Source organism: Ochotona curzoniae, unplaced genomic scaffold (genome assembly GCF_017591425.1).
Source record: "Ochotona curzoniae isolate NIBS_2020 unplaced genomic scaffold, NIBS_Ocur_1.0 contig_392, whole genome shotgun sequence".
Lineage (NCBI taxonomy): Eukaryota > Metazoa > Chordata > Mammalia > Lagomorpha > Ochotonidae > Ochotona > Ochotona curzoniae.
The window spans coordinates 292,589-315,518 of record NW_024466046.1 but is presented as its reverse complement, the minus strand read 5'-3'; the positions used below and the strand labels follow the sequence as shown (position 1 = coordinate 315,518).

The 22,930-nt window shown below is 58.6% G+C and overlaps 1 protein-coding gene and 3 long non-coding RNA genes across 4 annotated transcripts in view; all 4 read left to right on the top strand.

Moving 5' to 3' along the window:
- Positions 1-64: 64 nt before the first annotated feature.
- On the top strand, positions 65-1,919 carry LOC121158913. Its single transcript, XR_005884274.1, has 3 exons — positions 65-92; positions 767-854; positions 1,880-1,919. It is a non-coding gene; the product is annotated as an uncharacterized LOC121158913 (long non-coding RNA).
- A 90-nt stretch (positions 1,920-2,009) lies between these two features.
- Positions 2,010-3,869, top strand: LOC121158912. Its single transcript, XR_005884273.1, has 3 exons — positions 2,010-2,037; positions 2,715-2,802; positions 3,830-3,869. It is a non-coding gene; the product is annotated as an uncharacterized LOC121158912 (long non-coding RNA).
- A 90-nt stretch (positions 3,870-3,959) lies between these two features.
- Positions 3,960-5,818, top strand: LOC121158911. Its single transcript, XR_005884272.1, has 3 exons — positions 3,960-3,987; positions 4,664-4,751; positions 5,779-5,818. It is a non-coding gene; the product is annotated as an uncharacterized LOC121158911 (long non-coding RNA).
- Positions 5,819-6,633: 815 nt separating this feature from the next.
- The window catches only part of LOC121158919, a 33,482-nt gene continuing 17,185 nt past the window's right edge, over positions 6,634-22,930 (top strand). Inside the window, exons 1-14 of the mRNA XM_040983932.1 lie at positions 6,634-6,700; positions 8,550-8,637; positions 9,637-9,806; positions 10,478-10,568; positions 11,561-11,730; positions 12,402-12,492; positions 13,478-13,647; positions 14,322-14,412; positions 15,413-15,576; positions 16,560-16,650; positions 17,504-17,685; positions 18,762-18,897; positions 19,473-19,648; positions 19,916-20,128. Coding sequence (XP_040839866.1) covers positions 6,634-6,700; positions 8,550-8,637; positions 9,637-9,806; positions 10,478-10,568; positions 11,561-11,730; positions 12,402-12,492; positions 13,478-13,647; positions 14,322-14,412; positions 15,413-15,576; positions 16,560-16,650; positions 17,504-17,685; positions 18,762-18,897; positions 19,473-19,648; positions 19,916-20,128 — 1,900 coding nt within the window. The remainder of the gene's footprint in view (positions 6,701-8,549; positions 8,638-9,636; positions 9,807-10,477; positions 10,569-11,560; positions 11,731-12,401; positions 12,493-13,477; positions 13,648-14,321; positions 14,413-15,412; positions 15,577-16,559; positions 16,651-17,503; positions 17,686-18,761; positions 18,898-19,472; positions 19,649-19,915; positions 20,129-22,930) is intronic.

Genomic DNA, 22,930 nt, shown 5'->3' with positions numbered 1-22,930 from the left:
TGACTGGGCCCCAGAGGCCAGCCCCATGCGCGTGGTCCCCAGCCCTAGCACAGCTGTAGAGGCACCACTGAGCTCGGCCGAGCCGGTGGAAGGTGAGTCATGTCATGGGATGCCGTGGGGCTGCTGGCCCAGGCTGCTCGTTCACGCATGGCTCCTGTGGTGTCCAGAGCCCCAGGACACGCCCCGAGCCTGTTGTGGGCCCAGGCGGGCATTGTTGGTGCTGGTGGCTGGAAGTTGTTCCCAAATCCCTCACCCTCTCGCGTGGCCCCTTTAGCCCTGACCTCCAGGGTGCGATGCCTGGCTGGAACGAGGTGGTGAGGCAAGGGTAGTTCCCTGGGCAATATGGAGCCGGATTCCTGACCTTGGCCAGGAGCGGGCGTGACCAGAAACCATGGGCTTGTGATTGAACGGTCGACCCGTGCATGAGAATAGCTGCAGATGTGCCGTGCAACCGGCCCCATTTGCAGTGCCCGTGTGTGTACCCCAAGAGGGCTTGCCAGCTTGCCAAGGCTACGGGTTCCTGGAGTGTCCAGCACCAGGCCCGCTGTGGACGGAGGGCGGGAGGGAGGAAAGGAGGGCACTGCAGGCTTTGAGAGGCCATGTGGCCAGCCATCGGTGCCAGGTTGTGCAGCGTGTGGGGGGCAGGTGCCCAGGCAGACTGAGGCATGAGCTGAGGGCATGGGTCTTCCATGGCTGCTGGGGCTAGCTCGTTGTGGACCCTCACGTGCGTTGGTCTCACTGAGGCTACCTTGCCCCTGCTTTACAGTGGACACCGTCGCCGCCTCCGATGGGCAACAGGCTGGCAATGACCAAAAGGCAACAGTGGGCACAGGCCGCACCGAGGTGGAGCCCGGGTAAGTGTGTGTGTGTGTGGCAGTGGCTGTGGCCATGAAACATGGCTGGCCAGGCCTGAGTGGAATGTGGGGTGTCCCAGGTGCCATTGGAGGAGGCGGCAGGCTGGGCTGTGGAAGGCTGGTTCCTGGTGTTCCAGGAAGGTTGCATTCTGCCCCTGCACTCCAACTCTGCTATGGTCAGGGCCCGCCAGGTCTGTAGAGGCTTTGGCACTGTGCCTTGCCAAGAGCTGTCCCTGGTGCTGGCTGTCAGCCATTTGTGTAGAAGCCCCCTGGGGTGCTGCCTGTGTGCCTCTGGGTCCTGCTGGGTCCTGGGAGCGCAGGGGCCAGAGATCAACCGCCTCGTGGGTTGTGCGTGGTGCCCCATCTCCGTGAGGCCCCATGAAAGGAGTACCCCATCGCAGTCTCTGTTTTGGTGCTGGGCAAAGTGTGGGTGTAGGATGTGTGTTGTTGCTGCGGCAGCTGGTGCAGCCAGCGTCGGGGACAGAGAGCGAGCAGAGAGAAAGGTGGCCAGGGCAGCCCGTGGCGTGTTTGGTGGTGGGGACCGCCAGGGCCAGGCTCATGGAAGTGTCCCAGGCCTAGCATACCAGCACCTTGGTGTTGACCAGCATGCACGGGCTTGCTTCTAACCGGACCCTGACTGAATGCAAGCGGGAGAGAGCAGGGCCTTGGGGTGGGCGGTGAGATGGGGTCCTCTGCTGCAGAACCAGCCTCCTGCACGGCCCCCCACCTCCTGCATGTCCCCACACGGTCCCAGCACCACCCTGCCTGGACCATGGTCCCCAGAGGTCTCCGAGCTCTTTCCTTAACCTCCAGCCGCGGGTGCCCTGGTGCCAGGCATGCGTTGCTGAGGCCCCCGGTTGCATGGGTTGCCACTGCCACGCTGTTTTCCCCTGTGGCCCTGTGCCCTTGGGCCCAGAAGGGAGGCCGAGCGCCAGCAGTGGTGGCTGCTGAGGACCCGGGCCCCTCGGTCCTGCCCTGAGGCCCAGCAGCGCTCACCTCACTTCTTCCCCGTCCTGTCTCCTCAGGGCCAGGTCCGTGGCCCACATTTTCCCACAGAACGCCCGTGCCTACAAGGCTGCAGAAGTGCTGCATGACTGGGCCCCAGAGGCCAGCCCCATGTGCGTGGTCCCCAGCCCTAGCACAGCTGTAGAGGCACCACTGAGCTCGGCCGAGCCGGTGGAAGGTGAGTCATGTCATGGGATGCCGTGGGGCTGCTCGGCCCCAGGGCTGCTCGTTCACGCATGGCTCCTGTGGTGTCCAGAGCCCCAGGACACGCCCCGAGCCTGTTGTGGGCCCAGGCGGGCATTGTTGGTGCTGGTGGCTGGAAGTTGTTCCCAAATCCCTCACCCTCTCGCGTGGCCCCTTTAGCCCTGACCTCCAGGGTGCGATGCCTGGCTGGAACGAGGTGGTGAGGCAAGGGTAGTTCCCTGGGCAATATGGAGCCGGATTCCTGACCTTGGCCAGGAGCGGGCGTGACCAGAAACCATGGGCTTGTGATTGAACGGTCGACCCGTGCATGAGAATAGCTGCAGATGTGCCGTGCAACCGGCCCCATTTGCAGTGCCCGTGTGTGTACCCCAAGAGGGCTTGCCAGCTTGCCAAGGCTACGGGTTCCTGGAGTGTCCAGCACCAGGCCCGCTGTGGACGGAGGGCGGGAGGGAGGAAAGGAGGGCACTGCAGGCTTTGAGAGGCCATGTGGCCAGCCATCGGTGCCAGGTTGTGCAGCGTGTGGGGGGCAGGTGCCCAGGCAGACTGAGGCATGAGCTGAGGGCATGGGTCTTCCATGGCTGCTGGGGCTAGCTCGTTGTGGACCCTCACGTGCGTTGGTCTCACTGAGGCTACCTTGCCCCTGCTTTACAGTGGACACCGTCGCCGCCTCCGATGGGCAACAGGCTGGCAATGACCAAAAGGCAACAGTGGGCACAGGCCGCACCGAGGTGGAGCCCGGGTAAGTGTGTGTGTGTGTGTGGCAGTGGCTGTGGCCATGAAACATGGCTGGCCAGGCCTGAGTGGAATGTGGGGTGTCCCAGGTGCCATTGGAGGAGGCGGCAGGCTGGGCTGTGGAAGGCTGGTTCCTGGTGTTCCAGGAAGGTTGCATTCTGCCCCTGCACTCCAACTCTGCTATGGTCAGGGCCCGCCAGGTCTGTAGAGGCTTTGGCACTGTGCCTTGCCAAGAGCTGTCCCTGGTGCTGGCTGTCAGCCATTTGTGTAGAAGCCCCCTGGGGTGCTGCCTGTGTGCCTCTGGGTCCTGCTGGGTCCTGGGAGCGCAGGGGCCAGAGATCAACCGCCTCGTGGGTTGTGCGTGGTGCCCCATCTCCGTGAGGCCCCATGAAAGGAGTACCCCATCGCAGTCTCTGTTTTGGTGCTGGGCAAAGTGTGGGTGTAGGATGTGTGTTGTTGCTGCGGCAGCTGGTGCAGCCAGCGTCGGGGACAGAGAGCGAGCAGAGAGAAAGGTGGCCAGGGCAGCCCGTGGCGTGTTTGGTGGTGGGGACCGCCAGGGCCAGGCTCATGGAAGTGTCCCAGGCCTAGCATACCAGCACCTTGGTGTTGACCAGCATGCACGGGCTTGCTTCTAACCGGACCCTGACTGAATGCAAGCGGGAGAGAGCAGGGCCTTGGGGTGGGCGGTGAGATGGGGTCCTCTGCTGCAGAACCAGCCTCCTGCACGGCCCCCCACCTCCTGCATGTCCCCACACGGTCCCAGCACCACCCTGCCTGGACCATGGTCCCCAGAGGTCTCCGAGCTCTTTCCTTAACCTCCAGCTGCGGGTGCCCTGGTGCCAGGCATGCGTTGCTGAGGCCCCCGGTTGCATGGGTTGCCACTGCCACGCTGTTTTCCCCTGTGGCCCTGTGCCCTTGGGCCCAGAAGGGAGGCCGAGCGCCAGCAGTGGTGGCTGCTGAGGACCCGGGCCCCTCGGTCCTGCCCTGAGGCCCAGCAGCGCTCACCTCACTTCTTCCCCGTCCTGTCTCCTCAGGGCCAGGTCCGTGGCCCACATTTTCCCACAGAACGCCCGTGCCTACAAGGCTGCAGAAGTGCTGCATGACTGGGCCCCAGAGGCCAGCCCCATGCGCGTGGTCCCCAGCCCTAGCACAGCTGTAGAGGCACCACTGAGCTCGGCCGAGCCGGTGGAAGGTGAGTCATGTCATGGGATGCCGTGGGGCTGCTGGCCCCAGGGCTGCTCGTTCACGCATGGCTCCTGTGGTGTCCAGAGCCCCAGGACACGCCCCGAGCCTGTTGTGGGCCCAGGCGGGCATTGTTGGTGCTGGTGGCTGGAAGTTGTTCCCAAATCCCTCACCCTCTCGCGTGGCCCCTTTAGCCCTGACCTCCAGGGTGCGATGCCTGGCTGGAACGAGGTGGTGAGGCAAGGGTAGTTCCCTGGGCAATATGGAGCCGGATTCCTGACCTTGGCCAGGAGCGGGCGTGACCAGAAACCATGGGCTTGTGATTGAACGGTCGACCCGTGCATGAGAATAGCTGCAGATGTGCCGTGCAACCGGCCCCATTTGCAGTGCCCGTGTGTGTACCCCAAGAGGGCTTGCCAGCTTGCCAAGGCTACGGGTTCCTGGAGTGTCCAGCACCAGGCCCGCTGTGGACGGAGGGCGGGAGGGAGGAAAGGAGGGCACTGCAGGCTTTGAGAGGCCATGTGGCCAGCCATCGGTGCCAGGTTGTGCAGCGTGTGGGGGGCAGGTGCCCAGGCAGACTGAGGCATGAGCTGAGGGCATGGGTCTTCCATGGCTGCTGGGGCTAGCTCGTTGTGGACCCTCACGTGCGTTGGTCTCACTGAGGCTACCTTGCCCCTGCTTTACAGTGGACACCGTCGCCGCCTCCGATGGGCAACAGGCTGGCAATGACCAAAAGGCAACAGTGGGCACAGGCCGCACCGAGGTGGAGCCCGGGTAAGTGTGTGTGTGTGTGTGGCAGTGGCTGTGGCCATGAAACATGGCTGGCCAGGCCTGAGTGGAATGTGGGGTGTCCCAGGTGCCATTGGAGGAGGCGGCAGGCTGGGCTGTGGAAGGCTGGTTCCTGGTGTTCCAGGAAGGTTGCATTCTGCCCCTGCACTCCAACTCTGCTATGGTCAGGGCCCGCCAGGTCTGTAGAGGCTTTGGCACTGTGCCTTGCCAAGAGCTGTCCCTGGTGCTGGCTGTCAGCCATTTGTGTAGAAGCCCCCTGGGGTGCTGCCTGTGTGCCTCTGGGTCCTGCTGGGTCCTGGGAGCGCAGGGGCCAGAGATCAACCGCCTCGTGGGTTGTGCGTGGTGCCCCATCTCCGTGAGGCCCCATGAAAGGAGTACCCCATCGCAGTCTCTGTTTTGGTGCTGGGCAAAGTGTGGGTGTAGGATGTGTGTTGTTGCTGCGGCAGCTGGTGCAGCCAGCGTCGGGGACAGAGAGCGAGCAGAGAGAAAGGTGGCCAGGGCCGCCCGTGGCGTGTTTGGTGGTGGGGACCGCCAGGGCCAGGCTCATGGAAGTGTCCCAGGCCTAGCATACCAGCACCTTGGTGTTGACCAGCATGCACGGGCTTGCTTCTAACTGGACCCTGACTGAATGCAAGCGGGAGAGAGCAGGGCCTTGGGGTGGGCGGTGAGATGGGGTCCTCTGCTGCAGAACCAGCCTCCTGCACGGCCCCCCACCTCCTGCATGTCCCCACACGGTCCCAGCACCACCCTGCCTGGACCATGGTCCCCAGAGGTCTCCGAGCTCTTTCCTTAACCTCCAGCTGCGGGTGCCCTGGTGCCAGGCATGCTTTGCTGAGGCCCCCGGTTGCATGGGTTGCCACTGCCACGGTGTTTTCCCCTGTGGCCCTGTGCCCTTGGGCCCAGAAGGGAGGCCGAGCGCCAGCAGTGGTGGCTGCTGAGGACCCGGGCCCCTCGGTCCTGCCCTGAGGCCCAGCAGCGCTCACCTCACTTCTTCCCCGTCCTGTCTCCTCAGGGCCAGGTCCGTGGCCCACATTTTCCCACAGAACGCCCGTGCCTACAAGGCTGCAGAAGTGCTGCATGACTGGGCCCCAGAGGCCAGCCCCATGCGCGTGGTCCCCAGCCCTAGCACAGCTGTAGAGGCACCACTGAGCTCGGCCGAGCCGGTGGAAGGTGAGTCATGTCATGGGATGCCGTGGGGCTGCTGGCCCCAGGGCTGCTCGTTCACGCATGGCTCCTGTGGTGTCCAGAGCCCCAGGACACGCCCCGAGCCTGTTGTGGGCCCAGGCGGGCATTGTTGGTGCTGGTGGCTGGAAGTTGTTCCCAAATCCCTCACCCTCTCGCGTGGCCCCTTTAGCCCTGACCTCCAGGGTGCGATGCCTGGCTGGAACGAGGTGGTGAGGCAAGGGTAGTTCCCTGGGCAATATGGAGCCGGATTCCTGACCTTGGCCAGGAGCGGGCGTGACCAGAAACCATGGGCTTGTGATTGAACGGTCGACCCGTGCATGAGAATAGCTGCAGATGTGCCGTGCAACCGGCCCCATTTGCAGTGCCCGTGTGTGTACCCCAAGAGGGCTTGCCAGCTTGCCAAGGCTACGGGTTCCTGGAGTGTCCAGCACCAGGCCCGCTGTGGACGGAGGGCGGGAGGGAGGAAAGGAGGGCACTGCAGGCTTTGAGAGGCCATGTGGCCAGCCATCGGTGCCAGGTTGTGCAGCGTGTGGGGGGCAGGTGCCCAGGCAGACTGAGGCATGAGCTGAGGGCATGGGTCTTCCATGGCTGCTGGGGCTAGCTCGTTGTGGACCCTCACGTGCGTTGGTCTCACTGAGGCTACCTTGCCCCTGCTTTACAGTGGACACCGTCGCCGCCTCCGATGGGCAACAGGCTGGCAATGACCAAAAGGCAACAGTGGGCACAGGCCGCACCGAGGTGGAGCCCGGGTAAGTGTGTGTGTGTGTGTGGCAGTGGCTGTGGCCATGAAACATGGCTGGCCAGGCCTGAGTGGAATGTGGGGTGTCCCAGGTGCCATTGGAGGAGGCGGCAGGCTGGGCTGTGGAAGGCTGGTTCCTGGTGTTCCAGGAAGGTTGCATTCTGCCCCTGCACTCCAACTCTGCTATGGTCAGGGCCCGCCAGGTCTGTAGAGGCTTTGGCACTGTGCCTTGCCAAGAGCTGTCCCTGGTGCTGGCTGTCAGCCATTTGTGTAGAAGCCCCCTGGGGTGCTGCCTGTGTGCCTCTGGGTCCTGCTGGGTCCTGGGAGCGCAGGGGCCAGAGATCAACCGCCTCGTGGGTTGTGCGTGGTGCCCCATCTCCGTGAGGCCCCATGAAAGGAGTACCCCATCGCAGTCTCTGTTTTGGTGCTGGGCAAAGTGTGGGTGTAGGATGTGTGTTGTTGCTGCGGCAGCTGGTGCAGCCAGCGTCGGGGACAGAGAGCGAGCAGAGAGAAAGGTGGCCAGGGCAGCCCATGGCGTGTTTGGTGGTGGTGGGGACCGCCAGGGCCAGGCTCATGGAAGTGTCCCAGGCCTAGCATACCAGCACCTTGGTGTTGACCAGCATGCACGGGCTTGCTTCTAACTGGACCCTGACTGAATGCAAGCGGGAGAGAGCAGGGCCTTGGGGTGGGCGGTGAGATGGGGTCCTCTGCTGCAGAACCAGCCTCCTGCACGGCCCCCCACCTCCTGCATGTCCCCACACGGTCCCAGCACCACCCTGCCTGGACCATGGTCCCCAGAGGTCTCCGAGCTCTTTCCTTAACCTCCAGCCGCGGGTGCCCTGGTGCCAGGCATGCTTTGCTGAGGCCCCCGGTTGCATGGGTTGCCACTGCCACGCTGTTTTCCCCTGTGGCCCTGTGCCCTTGGGCCCAGAAGGGAGGCCGAGCGCCAGCAGTGGTGGCTGCTGAGGACCCGGGCCCCTCGGTCCTGCCCTGAGGCCCAGCAGCGCTCACCTCACTTCTTCCCCGTCCTGTCTCCTCAGGGCCAGGTCCGTGGCCCACATTTTCCCAGAGAACGCCCGTGCCTACAAGGCTGCAGAAGTGCTGCATGACTGGGCCCCAGAGGCCAGCCCCATGCGCGTGGTCCCCAGCCCTAGCACAGCTGTAGAGGCACCACTGAGCTCGGCCGAGCCGGTGGAAGGTGAGTCATGTCATGGGATGCCGTGGGGCTGCTCGTTCACGCTTGGCTCCTGTGGTGTCCAGAGCCCCAGGACACGCCCCGAGCCTGTTGTGGGCCCAGGCGGGCATTGTTGGTGCTGGTGGCTGGAAGTTGTTCCCAAATCCCTCACCCTCTCGCGTGGCCCCTTTAGCCCTGACCTCCAGGGTGCGATGCCTGGCTGGAACGAGGTGGTGAGGCAAGGGTAGTTCCCTGGGCAATATGGAGCCGGATTCCTGACCTTGGCCAGGAGCGGGCGTGACCAGAAACCATGGGCTTGTGATTGAACGGTCGACCCGTGCATGAGAATAGCTGCAGATGTGCCGTGCAACCGGCCCCATTTGCAGTGCCCGTGTGTGTACCCCAAGAGGGCTTGCCAGCTTGCCAAGGCTATGGGTTCCTGGAGTGTTCAGCACCAGGCCCGCTGTGGACGGAGGGCGGGAGGGAGGAAAGGAGGGCACTGCAGGCTTTGAGAGGCCATGTGGCCAGCCATCGGTGCCAGGTTGTGCAGCGTGTGGGGGGCAGGTGCCCAGGCAGACTGAGGCATGAGCTGAGGGCATGGGTCTTCCATGGCTGCTGGGGCTAGCTCGTTGTGGACCCTCACGTGTGTTGGTCTCACTGAGGCTACCTTGCCCCTGCTTTACAGTGGACACCGTCGCCGCCTCCAATGGGCAACAGGCTGGCAATGACCAAAAGGCAACAGTGGGCACAGGCTGCACCGAGGTGGAGCCTGGGTAAGTGTGTGCGTGTGTGGCAGTGGCAGTGGCCATGGAACATGGCTGGCCAAGGCTGTGTTGAATGTGGGGTGTCTCAGGTGTCAGTGTTAAGTGGCCGTTGGAATTTGCTACTCAACGCCGATAGTGTGTTTTGAAAGTTGGAGTGTAGACCTGCATGGCACCTCTGGTTGGGTGGGCACCGCTGACCTCCAGAGCCCTTGGCAGGCTGCCTCCCTGAGAGCCCCGTCCGTGGCCGTCAGCCATGGTCTTGAAGAGCCCTGGGGCGTTCCATGTCTTCCCTGTGTCCCACAGGATCCTGGGATCAGGACCCCTTGTGCAGCATCCTTACTGTCACATCTCCATGCATGTGTTGTGTGCAAGTAGGCGGTGAAGCCCGTAGCAGTGTGTATGTTAGTGCCCGGGGAAGTGTGGGTGAAGGATGTCATTACGCGAGTAGCTGGTGTGGCCAGCATGTGTCCCATGCACATAGCAGAAGGCAAGGTGGCCGCAGGAAACCCTAGCATCTAGCATGTCTGTTCCTGGGTGTTGCCGTTGTTGGGCGCCTGGGCATGTACCGAGTGTGCAGAAGCGGGACCGTTGGCATTGCCCAGGCTCCTTGGGCTTGCTTTTGGCTCGATGAGGTGTGTGCCCAAGCGTGAGGGAGCCAGGGACTTGGGGCTTGGGGATGATGTGCGATGCTGTGCTTCGGAGCCCACCTCTTGGCCTGGACCACACAGCACAAACACCCCCCACCCAGCTGGCCCACAGCCAGCAGAGGTCTCAGGCTCCTTCTGCCAGCTTGCACCTGTAGGAGCAGTGGTGTCCCATGATGGCTGTCTCAGGCCCTGAATGGCATGGTTTGCCACTGCCACGCTGCTTTTCCTTGGGTGGCCAGGCCCTTGTGCCCAAGAGGGAGGCTGAGTGCTGGCGGTGGTGGTTCCTGTGCTCCCTGGGCCCTCAGTGATAGCGCTGAATTCAGCAACGCTCAGCTGTCTTCCTTCTGGCCTCTCTGCTCAGGCTGGGCTCGGCCCCCCATGAACTGCCTGGAATATGCTACATGTATGACCGCCCAGGAGACCTGTCCTCCCCCTGGGCCGTGTACCAGTGGGCAGCCAGCGCGGGCATCATCTCCAGCCCGAACACCAGTGAGGATGCCCAGCCGTTTCGCTGGGCAGAGGCCGTCGAGGGTGAGTCATGTGATGCAACTGCCACAGGGGGAGCTGGCCCTCAGTGCTGTTGGCACTCCTCTCCTGGCGCTGTTGCCCAAGCCCCGGAACACGTGTGAAGTTGCTGTGATCCCAGGCAGACCTGTGTGATGCTGCTGCTGTCTGGGAGTCGTACCCATGCTCCCCTCTTTGTCGCACAGCCAGCCCTTTACCCTGAGGTCCAGGGTGTGTGTCGTTGCGAAGGATGGCTGGACACAGTGGTGCTTGCATGGGCGCTCCAGGGCTGGGTTGCAACCTTGAGTACTGGGGCCAGCATTTGCCTGAAGCCCTGGCTGCATGGAGGTGGAAGGGTCCTCCCATAGGTTAGGAAACCTAAGCTCCCAGTGTGCCTCAGGCCCCAGGGGCGGTGCACATGTGCTCCCCAAGGGCAGAGGGCTGCTTGCCGAGGCTGCGGATTCCTGGAGTGGGCAGCACCCAGCTCCCCATGAAGAGAGGGAGAGCTGGAGGGAGGGGAAAGCACATTGGGCTGGCAGAGACCATGCGTGCCAGGTCGGACAGCGTGCAGGCCTGCTGCCCACTCAGGTGGTGAGCGTGAGCTGAGGCCACGGCCCTCCACAGGGTGCTGACAGTGACACGCTGGGGACCCTCGCGTGCTTTGGTCTCACGAGAGTTCCCCTGCCCCTCCTTTGCAGTGGACAACACCGCCCTCTCTGAGGGCCCACCAACCCCCAATGATGACAAAGTTCCAGCAGCTGCCACAGGCTGGACCGAGGTGGACCCGGGGTAAGAGTGTGTCCGTGGCAGTGGCCATGGAACATGGCTGGCCAAGGCTGTGTTGAATGTGGGAGTGTGTCTGTGCTGCCTGGGAAGGGCTGTGGGAGTGGGCTGTGAAAGGCTGGCCGTGTGCCAGGAAGGCCCCATTGTAGACGTGCACGGCACCTGTGGTGTCATGGGGCACCGCTGGTCTCCAGAGCCCTTGGCAGGCTGCCTCCCTGAGAGCCCCGTCCGTGGCCGTCAGCCATGGTCTTGAAGAGCCCTGGGGCCTTCCCTGTCTTGCCTGTGTCCCACAGGACCCGGGGATCAGGACCCCTTGTGGGGCGTCCTTGCTGTCACATCTCCATGCATGTGTTGTGTGCAAGTAGGCGGTGAAGCCCGTAGCAGTGTGTATGTTAGTGCCCGGGGAAGTGTGGGTGAAGGATGTCATTACGCGAGTAGCTGGTGTGGCCGGCATGTGTCCCATGCACAGAGCAGAGGGCAAGGTGGCCGCAGGAAACCCTAGCATCTAGCATGTTTGTTCCTGGGTGTTGCTGGTGTTGGGCGCCTGGGCATGTACCGAGTGTGCAGAAGCGGGACCGTTGGCATTACCCAGGCTCCTTGGGCTTGCTTTTGGCTCGATGAGGTGTGTGCCCAAGCGTGAGGGAGCCAGGGACTTGGGGCTTGGGGGTGACGTGGGATGCTGTGCTTCGGAGCCCACCTCTTGGCCTGGACCACACAGCACAAACACCCCCCACCCAGCTGGCCCACAGCCAGCAGAGGTCTCAGGCTCCTTCTGCCAGCTTGCACCTGTAGGAGCAGTGGTGTCCCATGATGGCTGTCTCAGGCCCTGAATGGCATGGTTTGCCACTGCCACGCTGCTTTTCCTTGGGTGGCCAGGCCCTTGTGCCCAAGAGGGAGGCTGAGTGCTGGCGGTGGTGGTTCCTGTGCTCCCTGGGCCACCAGCCATAGTGCTGAGTTCAGCAGCGCTCAGCTGTCTTCCTTCTGGCCTCTCTGCTCAGGCTGGGCTCGGCCCCCCATGAACTGCCTGGAATATGCTACATGTATGACCGCCCAGGAGACCTGTCCTCCCCCTGGGCCGTGTACCAGTGGGCAGCCAGCGCGGGCATCATCTCCAGCCCGAACACCAGTGAGGATGCCCAGCCGTTTCGCTGGGCAGAGGCCGTCGAGGGTGAGTCATGTGATGCAACTGCCACAGGGGGAGCTGGCCCTCAGTGCTGTTGGCACTCCTCTCCTGGCGCTGTTGCCCAAGCCCCGGAACACGTGTGAAGTTGCTGTGATCCCAGGCAGACCTGTGTGCTGCTGCTGCTGTCTGGGAGTCGTACCCATGCTCCCCTCTTTGTCGCACAGCCAGCCCTTTACCCTGAGGTCCAGGGTGTGTGTCGTTGCGAAGGATGGCTGGACACAGTGGTGCTTGCATGGGCGCTCCAGGGCTGGGTTGCAACCTTGAGTACTGGGGCCAGCGTTTGCCTGAAGCCCTGGCTGCATGGAGGTGGAAGGGTCCTCCCATAGGTTAGGAAACCTAAGCTCCCAGTGTGCCTCAGGCCCCAGGGGCGGTGCACATGTGCTCCCCAAGGGCAGAGGGCTGCTTGCCGAGGCTGCGGATTCCTGGTGTGGGCAGCACCCGGCTCCCCATGCAGAGAGGGAGAGCTGGAGGGAGGGGTAAGCACATTGGGCTGGCAGAGACCATGCATGCCAGGTCGGACAGCGTGCAGGCCTGCTGCCCACCCAGGTGGTGAGCGTGAGCTGAGGCCACGGCCCTCCACAGGGTGCTGACAGTGACACGCTGGGGACCCTCGCGTGCTTTGGTCTCACGAGAGTTCCCCTGCCCCTCCTTTGCAGTGGACAACACCGCCCTCTCTGAGGGCCCACCAACCCCCAATGATGACAAAGTTCCAGCAGCTGCCACAGGCTGGACCGAGGTGGACCCGGGGTAAGAGTGTGTCCGTGGCAGTGGCCATGGAACATGGCTGGCCAAGGCTGTGTTGAACGTGGGAGTGTGTCTGTGCTGCCTGGGAAGGGCTGTGGGAGTGGGCTGTGAAAGGCTGGCCGTGTGCCAGGAAGGCCCCATTGTAGACGTGCACGGCACCTGTGGTGTCATGGGGCACCGCTGGTCTCCAGAGCCCTTGGCAGGCTGCCTCCCTGAGAGCCCCGTCCGTGGCCGTCAGCCATGGTCTTGAAGAGCCCTGGGGCCTTCCCTGTCTTGCCTGTGTCCCACAGGACCCGGGGATCAGGACCCCTTGTGGGGCGTCCTTGCTGTCACATCTCCATGCATGTGTTGTGTGCAAGTAGGCGGTGAAGCCCGTAGCAGTGTGTATGTTAGTGCCCGGGGAAGTGTGGGTGAAGGATGTCATTACGCGAGTAGCTGGTGTGGCCAGCATGTGTCCCATGCACATAGCAGAGGGCAAGGTGGCCGCAGGAATCCCTAGCATGTCTGTTCCTGGGTGTTGCTGGTGTTGGGCGCCTGGGCATGTACCGAGTGTGCAGAAGCGGGACCGTTGGCATTACCCAGGCTCCTTGGGCTTGCTTTTGGCTCGATGAGGTGTGTGCCCAAGCGTGAGGGAGCCAGGGACTTGGGGCTTGGGGGTGACGTGGGATGCTGTGCTTCGGAGCCCACCTCTTGGCCTGGACCACGCAGCACAAACACCCCCCACCCAGCTGGCCCACAGCCAGCAGAGGTCTCAGGCTCCTTCTGCCAGCTTGCACCTGTAGGAGCAGTGGTGTCCCATGATGGCTGTCTCAGGCCCCGAATGGCATGGTTTGCCACTGCCACGCTGCTTTTCCTTGGGAGGCCAGGCCCTTGTGCCCAAGAGGGAGGCTGAGTGCTTGCGATGGTGGTTCCTGTGCTCCCTGGGCCCTCAGTGATAGCGCTGAATTCAGCAACGCTCAGCTGTCTTCCTTCTGGCCTCTCTGCTCAGGCTGGGCTCGGCCCCCCATGAACTGCCTGGAATATGCTACATGTATGACCGCCCAGGAGACCTGTCCTCCCCCTGGGCCGTGTACCAGTGGGCAGCCAGCGCGGGCATCATCTCCAGCCCGAACACCAGTGAGGATGCCCAGCCGTTTCGCTGGGCAGAGGCCGTCGAGGGTGAGTCATGTGATGCAACTGCCACAGGGGGAGCTGGCCCTCAGTGCTGTTGGCACTCCTCTCCTGGCGCTGTTGCCCAAGCCCCGGAACACGTGTGAAGTTGCTGTGATCCCAGGCAGACCTGTGTGATGCTGCTGCTGTCTGGGAGTCGTACCCATGCTCCCCTCTTTGTCGCACAGCCAGCCCTTTACCCTGAGGTCCAGGGTGTGTGTCGTTGCGAAGGATGGCTGGACACAGTGGTGCTTGCATGGGCGCTCCAGGGCTGGGTTGCAACCTTGAGTACTGGGGCCAGCATTTGCCTGAAGCCCTGGCTGCATGGAGGTGGAAGGGTCCTCCCATAGGTTAGGAAACCTAAGCTCCCAGTGTGCCTCAGGCCCCAGGGGCGGTGCACATGTGCTCCCCAAGGGCAGAGGGCTGCTTGCCGAGGCTGCGGATTCCTGGTGTGGGCAGCACCCGGCTCCCCATGCAGAGAGGAGAGCTGGAGGGAGGGAGGGGAAAGCACATTGGGCTGGCAGAGACCATGCGTGCCAGGTCGGACAGCGTGCAGGCCTGCTGCCCACTCAGGTGGTGAGCGTGAGCTGAGGCCACGGCCCTCCACAGGGTGCTGACAGTGACACGCTGGGGACCCTCGCGTGCTTTGGTCTCACGAGAGTTCCCCTGCCCCTCCTTTGCAGTGGACAACACCGCCCTCTCTGAGGGCCCACCAACCCCCAATGATGACAAAGTTCCAGCAGCTGCCACAGGCTGGACCGAGGTGGACCCGGGGTAAGAGTGTGTCCGTGGCAGTGGCCATGGAACATGGCTGGCCAAGGCTGTGTTGAACGTGGGGTGTGTCTGTGCTGCCTGGGAAGGGCTGTGGGAGTGGGCTGTGAAAGGCTGGCCGTGTGCCAGGAAGGCCCCATTGTAGACGTGCACGGCACCTGTGGTGTCATGGGGCACCGCTGGTCTCCAGAGCCCTTGGCAGGCTGCCTCCCTGAGAGCCCCGTCCGTGGCCATCAGCCATGGTCTTGAAGAGCCCTGGGGCCTTCCCTGTCTTGCCTGTGTCCCACAGGACCCGGGGATCAGGACCCCTTGTGGGGCGTCCTTGCTGTCACATCTCCATGCATGTGTTGTGTGCAAGTAGGTGGTGAAGCCCGTAGCAGTGTGTATGTTAGTGCCTGGGGAAGTGTGGGTGAAGGATGTCATTACGCGAGTAGCTGGTGTAGCCGGCATGTGTCCCATGGACAGAGCAGAGGGTAAGGTGGCCGCAGGATACCCTAGCATCTAGCATGTTTGTTTCCTGGGTGTTGCCGGTGTTGGGCACCTGGGCATGTACCGAGTGTGCAGAAGCGGGACCGTTGGCATTACCCAGGCTCCTTGGGCTTGCTTTTGGTTCGATGAGGTGTGTGCCCAAGCGTGAGGGAGCCAGGGACTTGGGGCTTGGGGGTGACGTGGGATGCTGTGCTTCGGAGCCCACCTCTTGGCCTGGACCACACAGCACAAACACCCCCCACCCAGCTGGACCACAGCCAGCAGAGGTCTCAGGCTCCTTCTGCCAGCTTGCACCTGTAGGAGCAGTGGTGTCCCGTGATGGCTGTCTCAGGCCCCGAATGGCATGGTTTGCCACTGCCACGCTGCTTTTCCTTGGGAGGCCAGGCCCTTGTGCCCAAGAGGGAGGCTGAGTGCTTGCGATGGTGGTTCCTGGGCACCTCGGGCACCCTGGCCACCAGCCATAGTGCTGAGTTCAGCAGTGCTCAGCTGTCTTCCTTCTGTCCTCTCTCCTCAGGTTGGGCTCTACTCCCTACGACCCTCCCGCAATATGCTACCTGTATCGTGGCCCAGGAGACCTGGCCCACTGGACATTGTACCAGTGGGCAGCCAGCATAGGTGTCATCCCTCGCGCAAACACCAGTGACAAGACACCGTTTTGCTGTTCATATACATGTGTTGGTGAGTCGTTTTAACTGAATTCCTTTCAGATTCTCATCCTCAAGTTTTGCCTATTCTCTGCTCTCTATGTGTCAGTTTTCCCTCTGTTCCCTCCTCTTCCCACTTGGATTTCTATATTTCTTGTTGTATTGTGTCTTTTTTGAATGAGTGTAACTATATTCGGCATCTTTCTCTTCTTTTCCTCTGTTTCTTGATTTCTCTGTTTTTCACAATGTAATTGACTGTGTTTTTCACATCCTGCTGCTGCTCTACTGAGTATGTCTGTTTTGTGCTGTTCCCACCGCCTTGGCATTTCACGGTGTGGCATTGCTGTCTACCCATATCAGCCTCTCTGAATGTCTGCCCTGCTGCCAAATTCAGTTGGGTCATGATTTTGTTTGTTCTTTAGTTTTCTCTCACTGCTTTGTTTGTGCAATTTCATAATGTACAGCCACCCTGTTTTGCTGTTATTGCCCAGGCTCGTGGTTAACCCAAAACCCCTAGAGCCGAGCTAGATATCTTGTGCTTTCCTTGCTCACCCACCCTGGCAGTCGTGTCCCCCTTGTGCCCTGCCTTCACCTCTCTCCGTTGCAATGCCTGGCCACAAACCCGACTGTGATTGTAAGTTTTTCTCTGCATTCCAAGGCCTGATAGCTGAACCTCTAAGCCCCCTTGAGAGGTTTTGTGGATCAGCTTGTACCTCGGATAAGTGGTGTATTTTTTCCTTCATTTGTCGCCAACACCAGGCAACTGACCAGCCTTTGAGTGTTGGGGGTATGTTTTGGTACACCTGAATGTTACCATAAACCCAGTATGACGACTTTGGAATCTGAAGACTAGCAGATTTCATGAGATTAGTCATGGTGCAGGGATTGTCCAGTTGTGGGTTTGACTATCACCAGCCAAAGTCACAAATATATCAGGGGATGATGAATGACAGATGGGATCTTTTTTTCCTTGTTACATCTTGGCTTTGACCTTTCATTGTGTGCCTTCTTTTCTAGTCCTTGATACCTTGAGCAGCGAACTTAGGCAAGAAGGTGTGTGTCTAGAGAATGGAGTTGTATTTGCACACCTGGTGAGCACCCAGCGCAGGTAAGTGTGCCTGGGCCGCTGTGGCTGCTCCTCCGCTGTGCACATCTGTGAATGCAAGGTTCAGAGGTGATCGGATGTGTGTGTTATTTTATGGTGTGAGTGCTGTGCTCCCCCATGTGCCCTTCCCAGAGTGAACTCTAGTCCATCCCAGGGTCCTTTCCCAGCCCTTTCCCACATGTCTGGGAACTGCTGGCTCTTTAGTCTGCATAGAATGTGAGCCCCGATACCTCTAGGTCTTCCCCTTCTTGGGACTCATGTCCTTTGTGGCCTGGACATGTTCCCCCACCTGGAACATTTCTGTCATGGATCCTGTGTTGGCTGCACAAAAATTGTCTGAGCCCTGTCTTCACCCCTGGGCTGATCCTCTTCAGTGACCCTTTTTGATGTAGACTGAGTGTAGTCAGCAACCAGGGAGTGGTAGTGGTGAGGCCAAGGGGGGACGGGTAGTTGAGTTGCTCATTGATGTGTCTGAGTTCTCTGGCCAGACCTTGGGCTGGCTGCAGTGTAAAGCTGTTGGCTTGACTGGTAATCTGGACTTGGAACCTGTTCAGCCCCGTGTGTGCCCAGGACCTTGGTACTTTGGACATTGCAGCAGACCCTGGCCTTTGAGTTGCCTCATAGCTAACCACCTAGTCCTAGGTCACCTCATCTCCATAATGGCTACAAACCTTCCTATGTTCCTTCTGTGTGAAGCCGGTAGTGGGTCAGATGGTTTCCAGCTGGTGGGCTGGGTTTGGACCCTTTGAGCATGCTCTGTAAGTCCATGGTCATGGTTTGATATACAGGGAATCCTGGGGATCCAACCACAAAATACTCTGTCATCCTCAGTAACTCTTTTTCAATCTGTCCACAGCCTACAGAGCTCACAGTTCCTCACTGAGGCTGCAATCTGGCCATTCGACACAGAACAAGCAGTGTATTATTGTGCCGTGCTGGCAGGCCCTGTGGACTTCACTTTGGGAATTCCCTGGGCTCCTGGCCAGGATTCTTGCCTGTACCGTGAGAGGCCCCAGCGCTGGGCCTGTGCCATTGAAGGTGAGTCTTCCCCTGGGAAACTCTGAGCTTTCCATGAATGATCCTGGCAGCAGAACCAACACTGGTGCCTTGCTGCTGTTGCCTGCACTGGGTGCGTCTCAGCATCCAAAGTGGCTACATTGGCCAACCCAGGGACACCCCAGTTGGCCCGTGGCATTTAGGGTTGTACAGAGTGACAGCTGTTACCCCCATCTGTGGCCATCTCACACAGACCTGGCCCCTTATCCTGGACCCACATCCCACCTTGTCTGTTCACCCTTGTTGGGTCAGTGATGCTGCTGCTTCAACCTTAGCCCTGCAACCTGACCTGAACCTTGGGTATGCCTAGACCTACAGTCCCAATGCTGGTAGCTGGGATTATGCCCATGCCCCTTCCCTCCTAGTCTTAGCAGCATGGTGATAGGGGTACACAGAGTAAATTGTGTTGAGTACTGGATGTTTGGCCCAGGTATTATTATGTCATGTTTTCCTCTACAAGAGGGAACCCTGACAGGTGGGAAGATGAAGGGAGTCCCATGGCGGAGGAAAGGTGACTTGCCACCCATCTGGGACCTGGGCATTAGGTCTGTGGGATTGAGCAGCAGATACCCACATGCAGAGGCTTGTGGCACCTGGTGTACAAGAAGCTTGGGTCTCCAGGTAGGGATGGAATGTTCCCCAGGTTGGCAGGAGCCTCGTGGCCAACCATTGCAGGTAAGTCTTCCATGGTGCATGGTTTTTACCCCACCAAGGCCTCCTGCCAGAGTCCAGGAGCCCTGTTTGGCCAGCTGGTCAACCGAGGGCAACCCTGTTGGATCAGCCAGCTATCCTCCTGGGTCCTAGTTTGGCCCTGAGTGCCCAGTCTATTTGACATGGGATTCTGCTTAACAGGTATATTATGCAATGCCCAATAGGGGGCCCTCTGGTGGTTGGCGGAGGCGTGAGGCTGGTCACGGAAGAAGGCTCTCCTCTGACAGGGGTGACTTGACAGTCACATACCAGGCCAGATCTAGGCCAGAGGGTGCAAAACAAATGGTGAGACCTTTGTTTCCATTTTTCTTCTTGTCCTGACCTTGCCGCATGTGTGCTTTTTGCAGCATCTGAACCCTGCAGTCCTAAGGCAGACAAGGAGGCAGAACAGGAAGGTGACACCTCGAGCGAAGCACTGCCTGATGAGGAGGTGGTTGCAGAGGAGGGGGAAGTGTCTGGAGATTATAGTGGTGTCCAACACGGGTAAGTGTGCAAGGGTGTCTGTGGCTGCCATCTAGATGTGCACTTCTGTATAGTTAGGGCTCACCAAAGGCAGGGATGTTCACGTTGAGATTGGTGTATTGGGTTAGGTTGTGATGTGGGTATTATTGTCATCCACCATGGGCCCAGGAGGTCCCTTTTCCCAGCTGAGGTCTAGGCTATTCCACAGCCTATCCCAGGTCACCCACATCTCTCAGAATCCCCTGCTCTCTAGCCTGGCATAGTGCCCTCCATGTCTCAGCCCTCCTCCTTGGACCATTGCCCCTGGTGGCCCAGGATGCATGTCCCCTCCTGTAGCATTTCTGACCTCACAGATTCTGTGTTGTCTCCATAACAAGAGGCTGAGTGAGTCCTGTCTCAGCCGCCAACCTTGTTTCCTCTACTTCAACCTGACAGGGCCTGGTCTGGACCCCGGAGCACTGTAGAGAGATCAAGGGGCTCTTCTCTGGTGTGCTGGTTTTGTTTTGTTTTGTTTTGTTGTTCTCCTGTGCGCTGTTAATGCTAGGGAGACCTTGCATCCGTCCTTAGTAACGTTCCTTCCCTTTGTCCCTCCATAGAACATCCCAGAAGACTGCCTTGAAGAAATCTGCTATCCCCTCCTGTGACATCTTTGTGAGGGGGCCTCACTGGCTCATGCTCACGGAAGCTTACTACCAGGATATTGATCCCCTGTCTGCGTGGCCCAGGGTCTTTAACACACATCAATATTTCTTTTCTGATGTGCTTCTTGGAAGTGAGTATTTCCTGACTAGTTCACTTACCTTCTCTTGATCTTTCAGGCAGATTCCAATAGCCATTGGCCCACGATATCCATGCCTCTCCTTTATGAATTCTCCCATTTCTCCAGGTAGAGCCGGTAGAAGCATCTCTGTGTATTGAGGATAGTGTAGGTTTGCCATGGTAGCTCCCTAGAGTGCCACTGCTTCCCTGGGTGCCCCTCAGACCCTGCCCATGGCATTGGCACTTGTGAGTCTTCTGAGGGATGTTTTCCTCTTTCCAGGTTTTGTCGTGAAGAACCATTGTCCGTCCTTTAGTGGAAGTGTAACTTCCTACCAGCTTTCGAAGTCTTCACTTCAGAAGGAGCCATCATGTAGCAGCCTCCACCCTCAGGGTGGTTCTATTGAGGAACCACCCAGTCAGACATGTGGTAGCAGAGGGTGGCTCTTATCATCCACCAGAATTTTATTTAAAGTGCTAACGATAATCTATGAAGGTAGGAAAGGTCTGGCATGCTGGAACGAGTGATGCGTGTATTGATTGTTGTGGTGTTGTGAATGAACAAGACTTTCTCCCTCATGTCCTCTCAGGGACTCTCTGAGAGTCCCATTGCTGTTATGTGGAGACATGGATGAGAACTTGGGATGAGGGACCAGATCTGCCCCTAGATCTTGGGTTTCCTTTCAAATATTTGTCGTTGAACACGTAATTTCCCTCTTAGTTGTCCATTTCTCATCTGAGGTTCCTGCAAAAATGTATCTGCATCTCATAAAATATGATACAACATCATACAAAGATCTATCCGTATCATGGATGGACTCTTCAGTGAGAGTGTTTGCAGGATGCCTGACTTAGAATTCTTCAGTAGCGTCTGTTTCCCCTTAGTAACTCAGACGGCAGTCTGAAGGAGCTCACATTGGCTCTAGCCTCTGCCACTACTGGCAGTCCCTTCAGACTCAGCTGTCAGCAGGACCTGACCAAGATTCTCATTGGATTTCTCTCTCTTTCCCTCTCAGGTCCCCAGAACAGTATGTGGTTCTAGTGGAAAAAGTCTGGATAACTTAATAAATTGGCTATGTTTCATCAACTATATCGATTATCTATTTTGTTGTCTATGTTGTTTATTGTCAAAAATTCATAGATGATTAACACAAGAACCTGGGTTTCAGGTTTTCTTCTGAAACCGGTAGGCAGGTTTGGTTTTATGCCCTGAGACATTCAAACAAGAAAGAACTAGAGTCCCACAAGTGACATCTCATGGACTTCCTTGCTGATGCATTTTGGTTTCTACCAGTGAAGGCACTATAAGAAAAGGCACACCATGGTTTTCTGCTTCAGGCAACCAAAGCTGTGGGGTCAGGAACTTGATACTGCACAAGTGACAGCCATAACTGAGCCTAAGTCATGTCCACAGAGGTTTCAGCAATAAAACAGGAGAAGAAACCATGAGGGAACAAAGAAGACCAAGGAACACTTGTCACTGGATCCACATGAGAAAGGAACTTTGGGAGAAGGCAGTGTGATCTGGAATGAACAAATGAATGTGCTCAGACTAGGAGAAATAGAAAGAATGTAGACAACTGTTACAAAGAACAGGCTATGGAGCTGCCCTGAATGGCCGCAAGTTCCTTGATGCCCCATGCAGCCTCATCTTGAGACCCCCAGGGACCCTCAGAGGTAGCCCATCTCCTCTCTCCAGGGAGTTGGGAAGTAGAAGCTGTGCCCTTTTCTCCTGGGTCTTATTTTGCTTGCATTAAGCAGAAGGATCCACTTTTGCCTAGGGCCTTGGGACAGTTGATGGAAGTCATTGGCAGATGCAGCTCTTGGGAATCCATCCCTGCCAAGCACCCCCAGTCCAGAGCGCTTCAGGTCCTGAAATGCATTCTGGCCCTTTAAGCTCTAACCAATGTCCAGGCCACTTCACCACTGCAACGCTCTGTGTGAGCTTTGTGATAACAACCAGCAGATCCCAAAATGTGTTGGCAAAATATCTTGCTTAGCTTTCTTTCAGGAAAATTGGGAATATCCTCTACACACTGTCTTTGCTGCTGTTGTCCAGACACACCTGGCCAGCACGCCTAGAGCCCTGAGCAGAACTGTACTGTCCACAGCCTCTTCTCAATACTACCAGCAACATCTGGGAACTAGGGGCACCATGCCACCCTATTCGAATTGGGACTAAGGGCAATATTGATCTTGCTGCTACATGCCAATGTAGGTGAGGTTGCCCCGGCAGTCTGGAGCTGGCTACTGAAAGTTGCTATGGCTGTGTTTCAGATAAGAATAGTGGGGCTACTAGAAGGAGTCTTTTGTCTCTTGTAATTGAGTCATGCTAAGCTCTGGGTGCTTGATCAGGTTACTCTCCCAGACGCGTGTTTTTGAGCACTCCCCAACAGTCTCATGAGCCCTATTGCCATCAGGTTCAGCTTACCATCAAACTCAGTTTTGATAGGTATGTACTCAGTGCCAACACAGACTGATCAGATTGATGGATTTTCATGACCCTTGCTATATTCTGGATCCACTATGGATTCCTGCATAGCCCTATTCTTGAGACAGACATCTGCTGAGAGTTCCTAATGGTCCCAGCCCCCATCTGTGGAGATTTCTCCTATTCTGTCCAGATCTCACAGTCCTGGCCCCAATCATACTACCAAGACCTGCTGACACAATGCCTTCTGCTTTGTGCCAGAGAACTCATTTATTTATTCAGATAGTCTACACACTGATAACAGGGTCTTGGGCCCCTGCTTGTCTAACTGAGCGCTCTATTTCCTATTCCCCTGGTTACTGGTCTTCTGGCTGGTACCAGGGCCATTCTGACACCATGAGCGTAGGACAGTCCCACACTCAGTACTGAGTTCTCAACACATCGCTAACATCCTGACATATCTGACTGAGGTCTCTAACCTAACAGCAGCTAGATACCTTGGCCACTGATCATTCCCAAACACAAGGCCTTGGTTGGAATGTTCCCCAGGGAGGCCTTTGCATATTCCTCCATGATGTATGCTGCCTCAGTGCTCACAAATCAGGGTTTGTTTGAGAGACCTTACAACTTCAAGATAAAAACAATAGAGGATGCAAGTCTGTCACAGTCCACATGGTGGGGGTCCCTGATAGATTGATTCCCCTGGGCATGACTCTTTATTGGACCCCGGTTTTCCTTTTACAAAAACATTTCTTTTTTTATTAGAAAGGCAGATTTACAGACAGAACAAAGATCCTCCATGTACTAGCTTACCCCCAAGTGGCCTCAATGCCCAGAGCTGATCGGGAGACTCCCCCAGATCTCCCA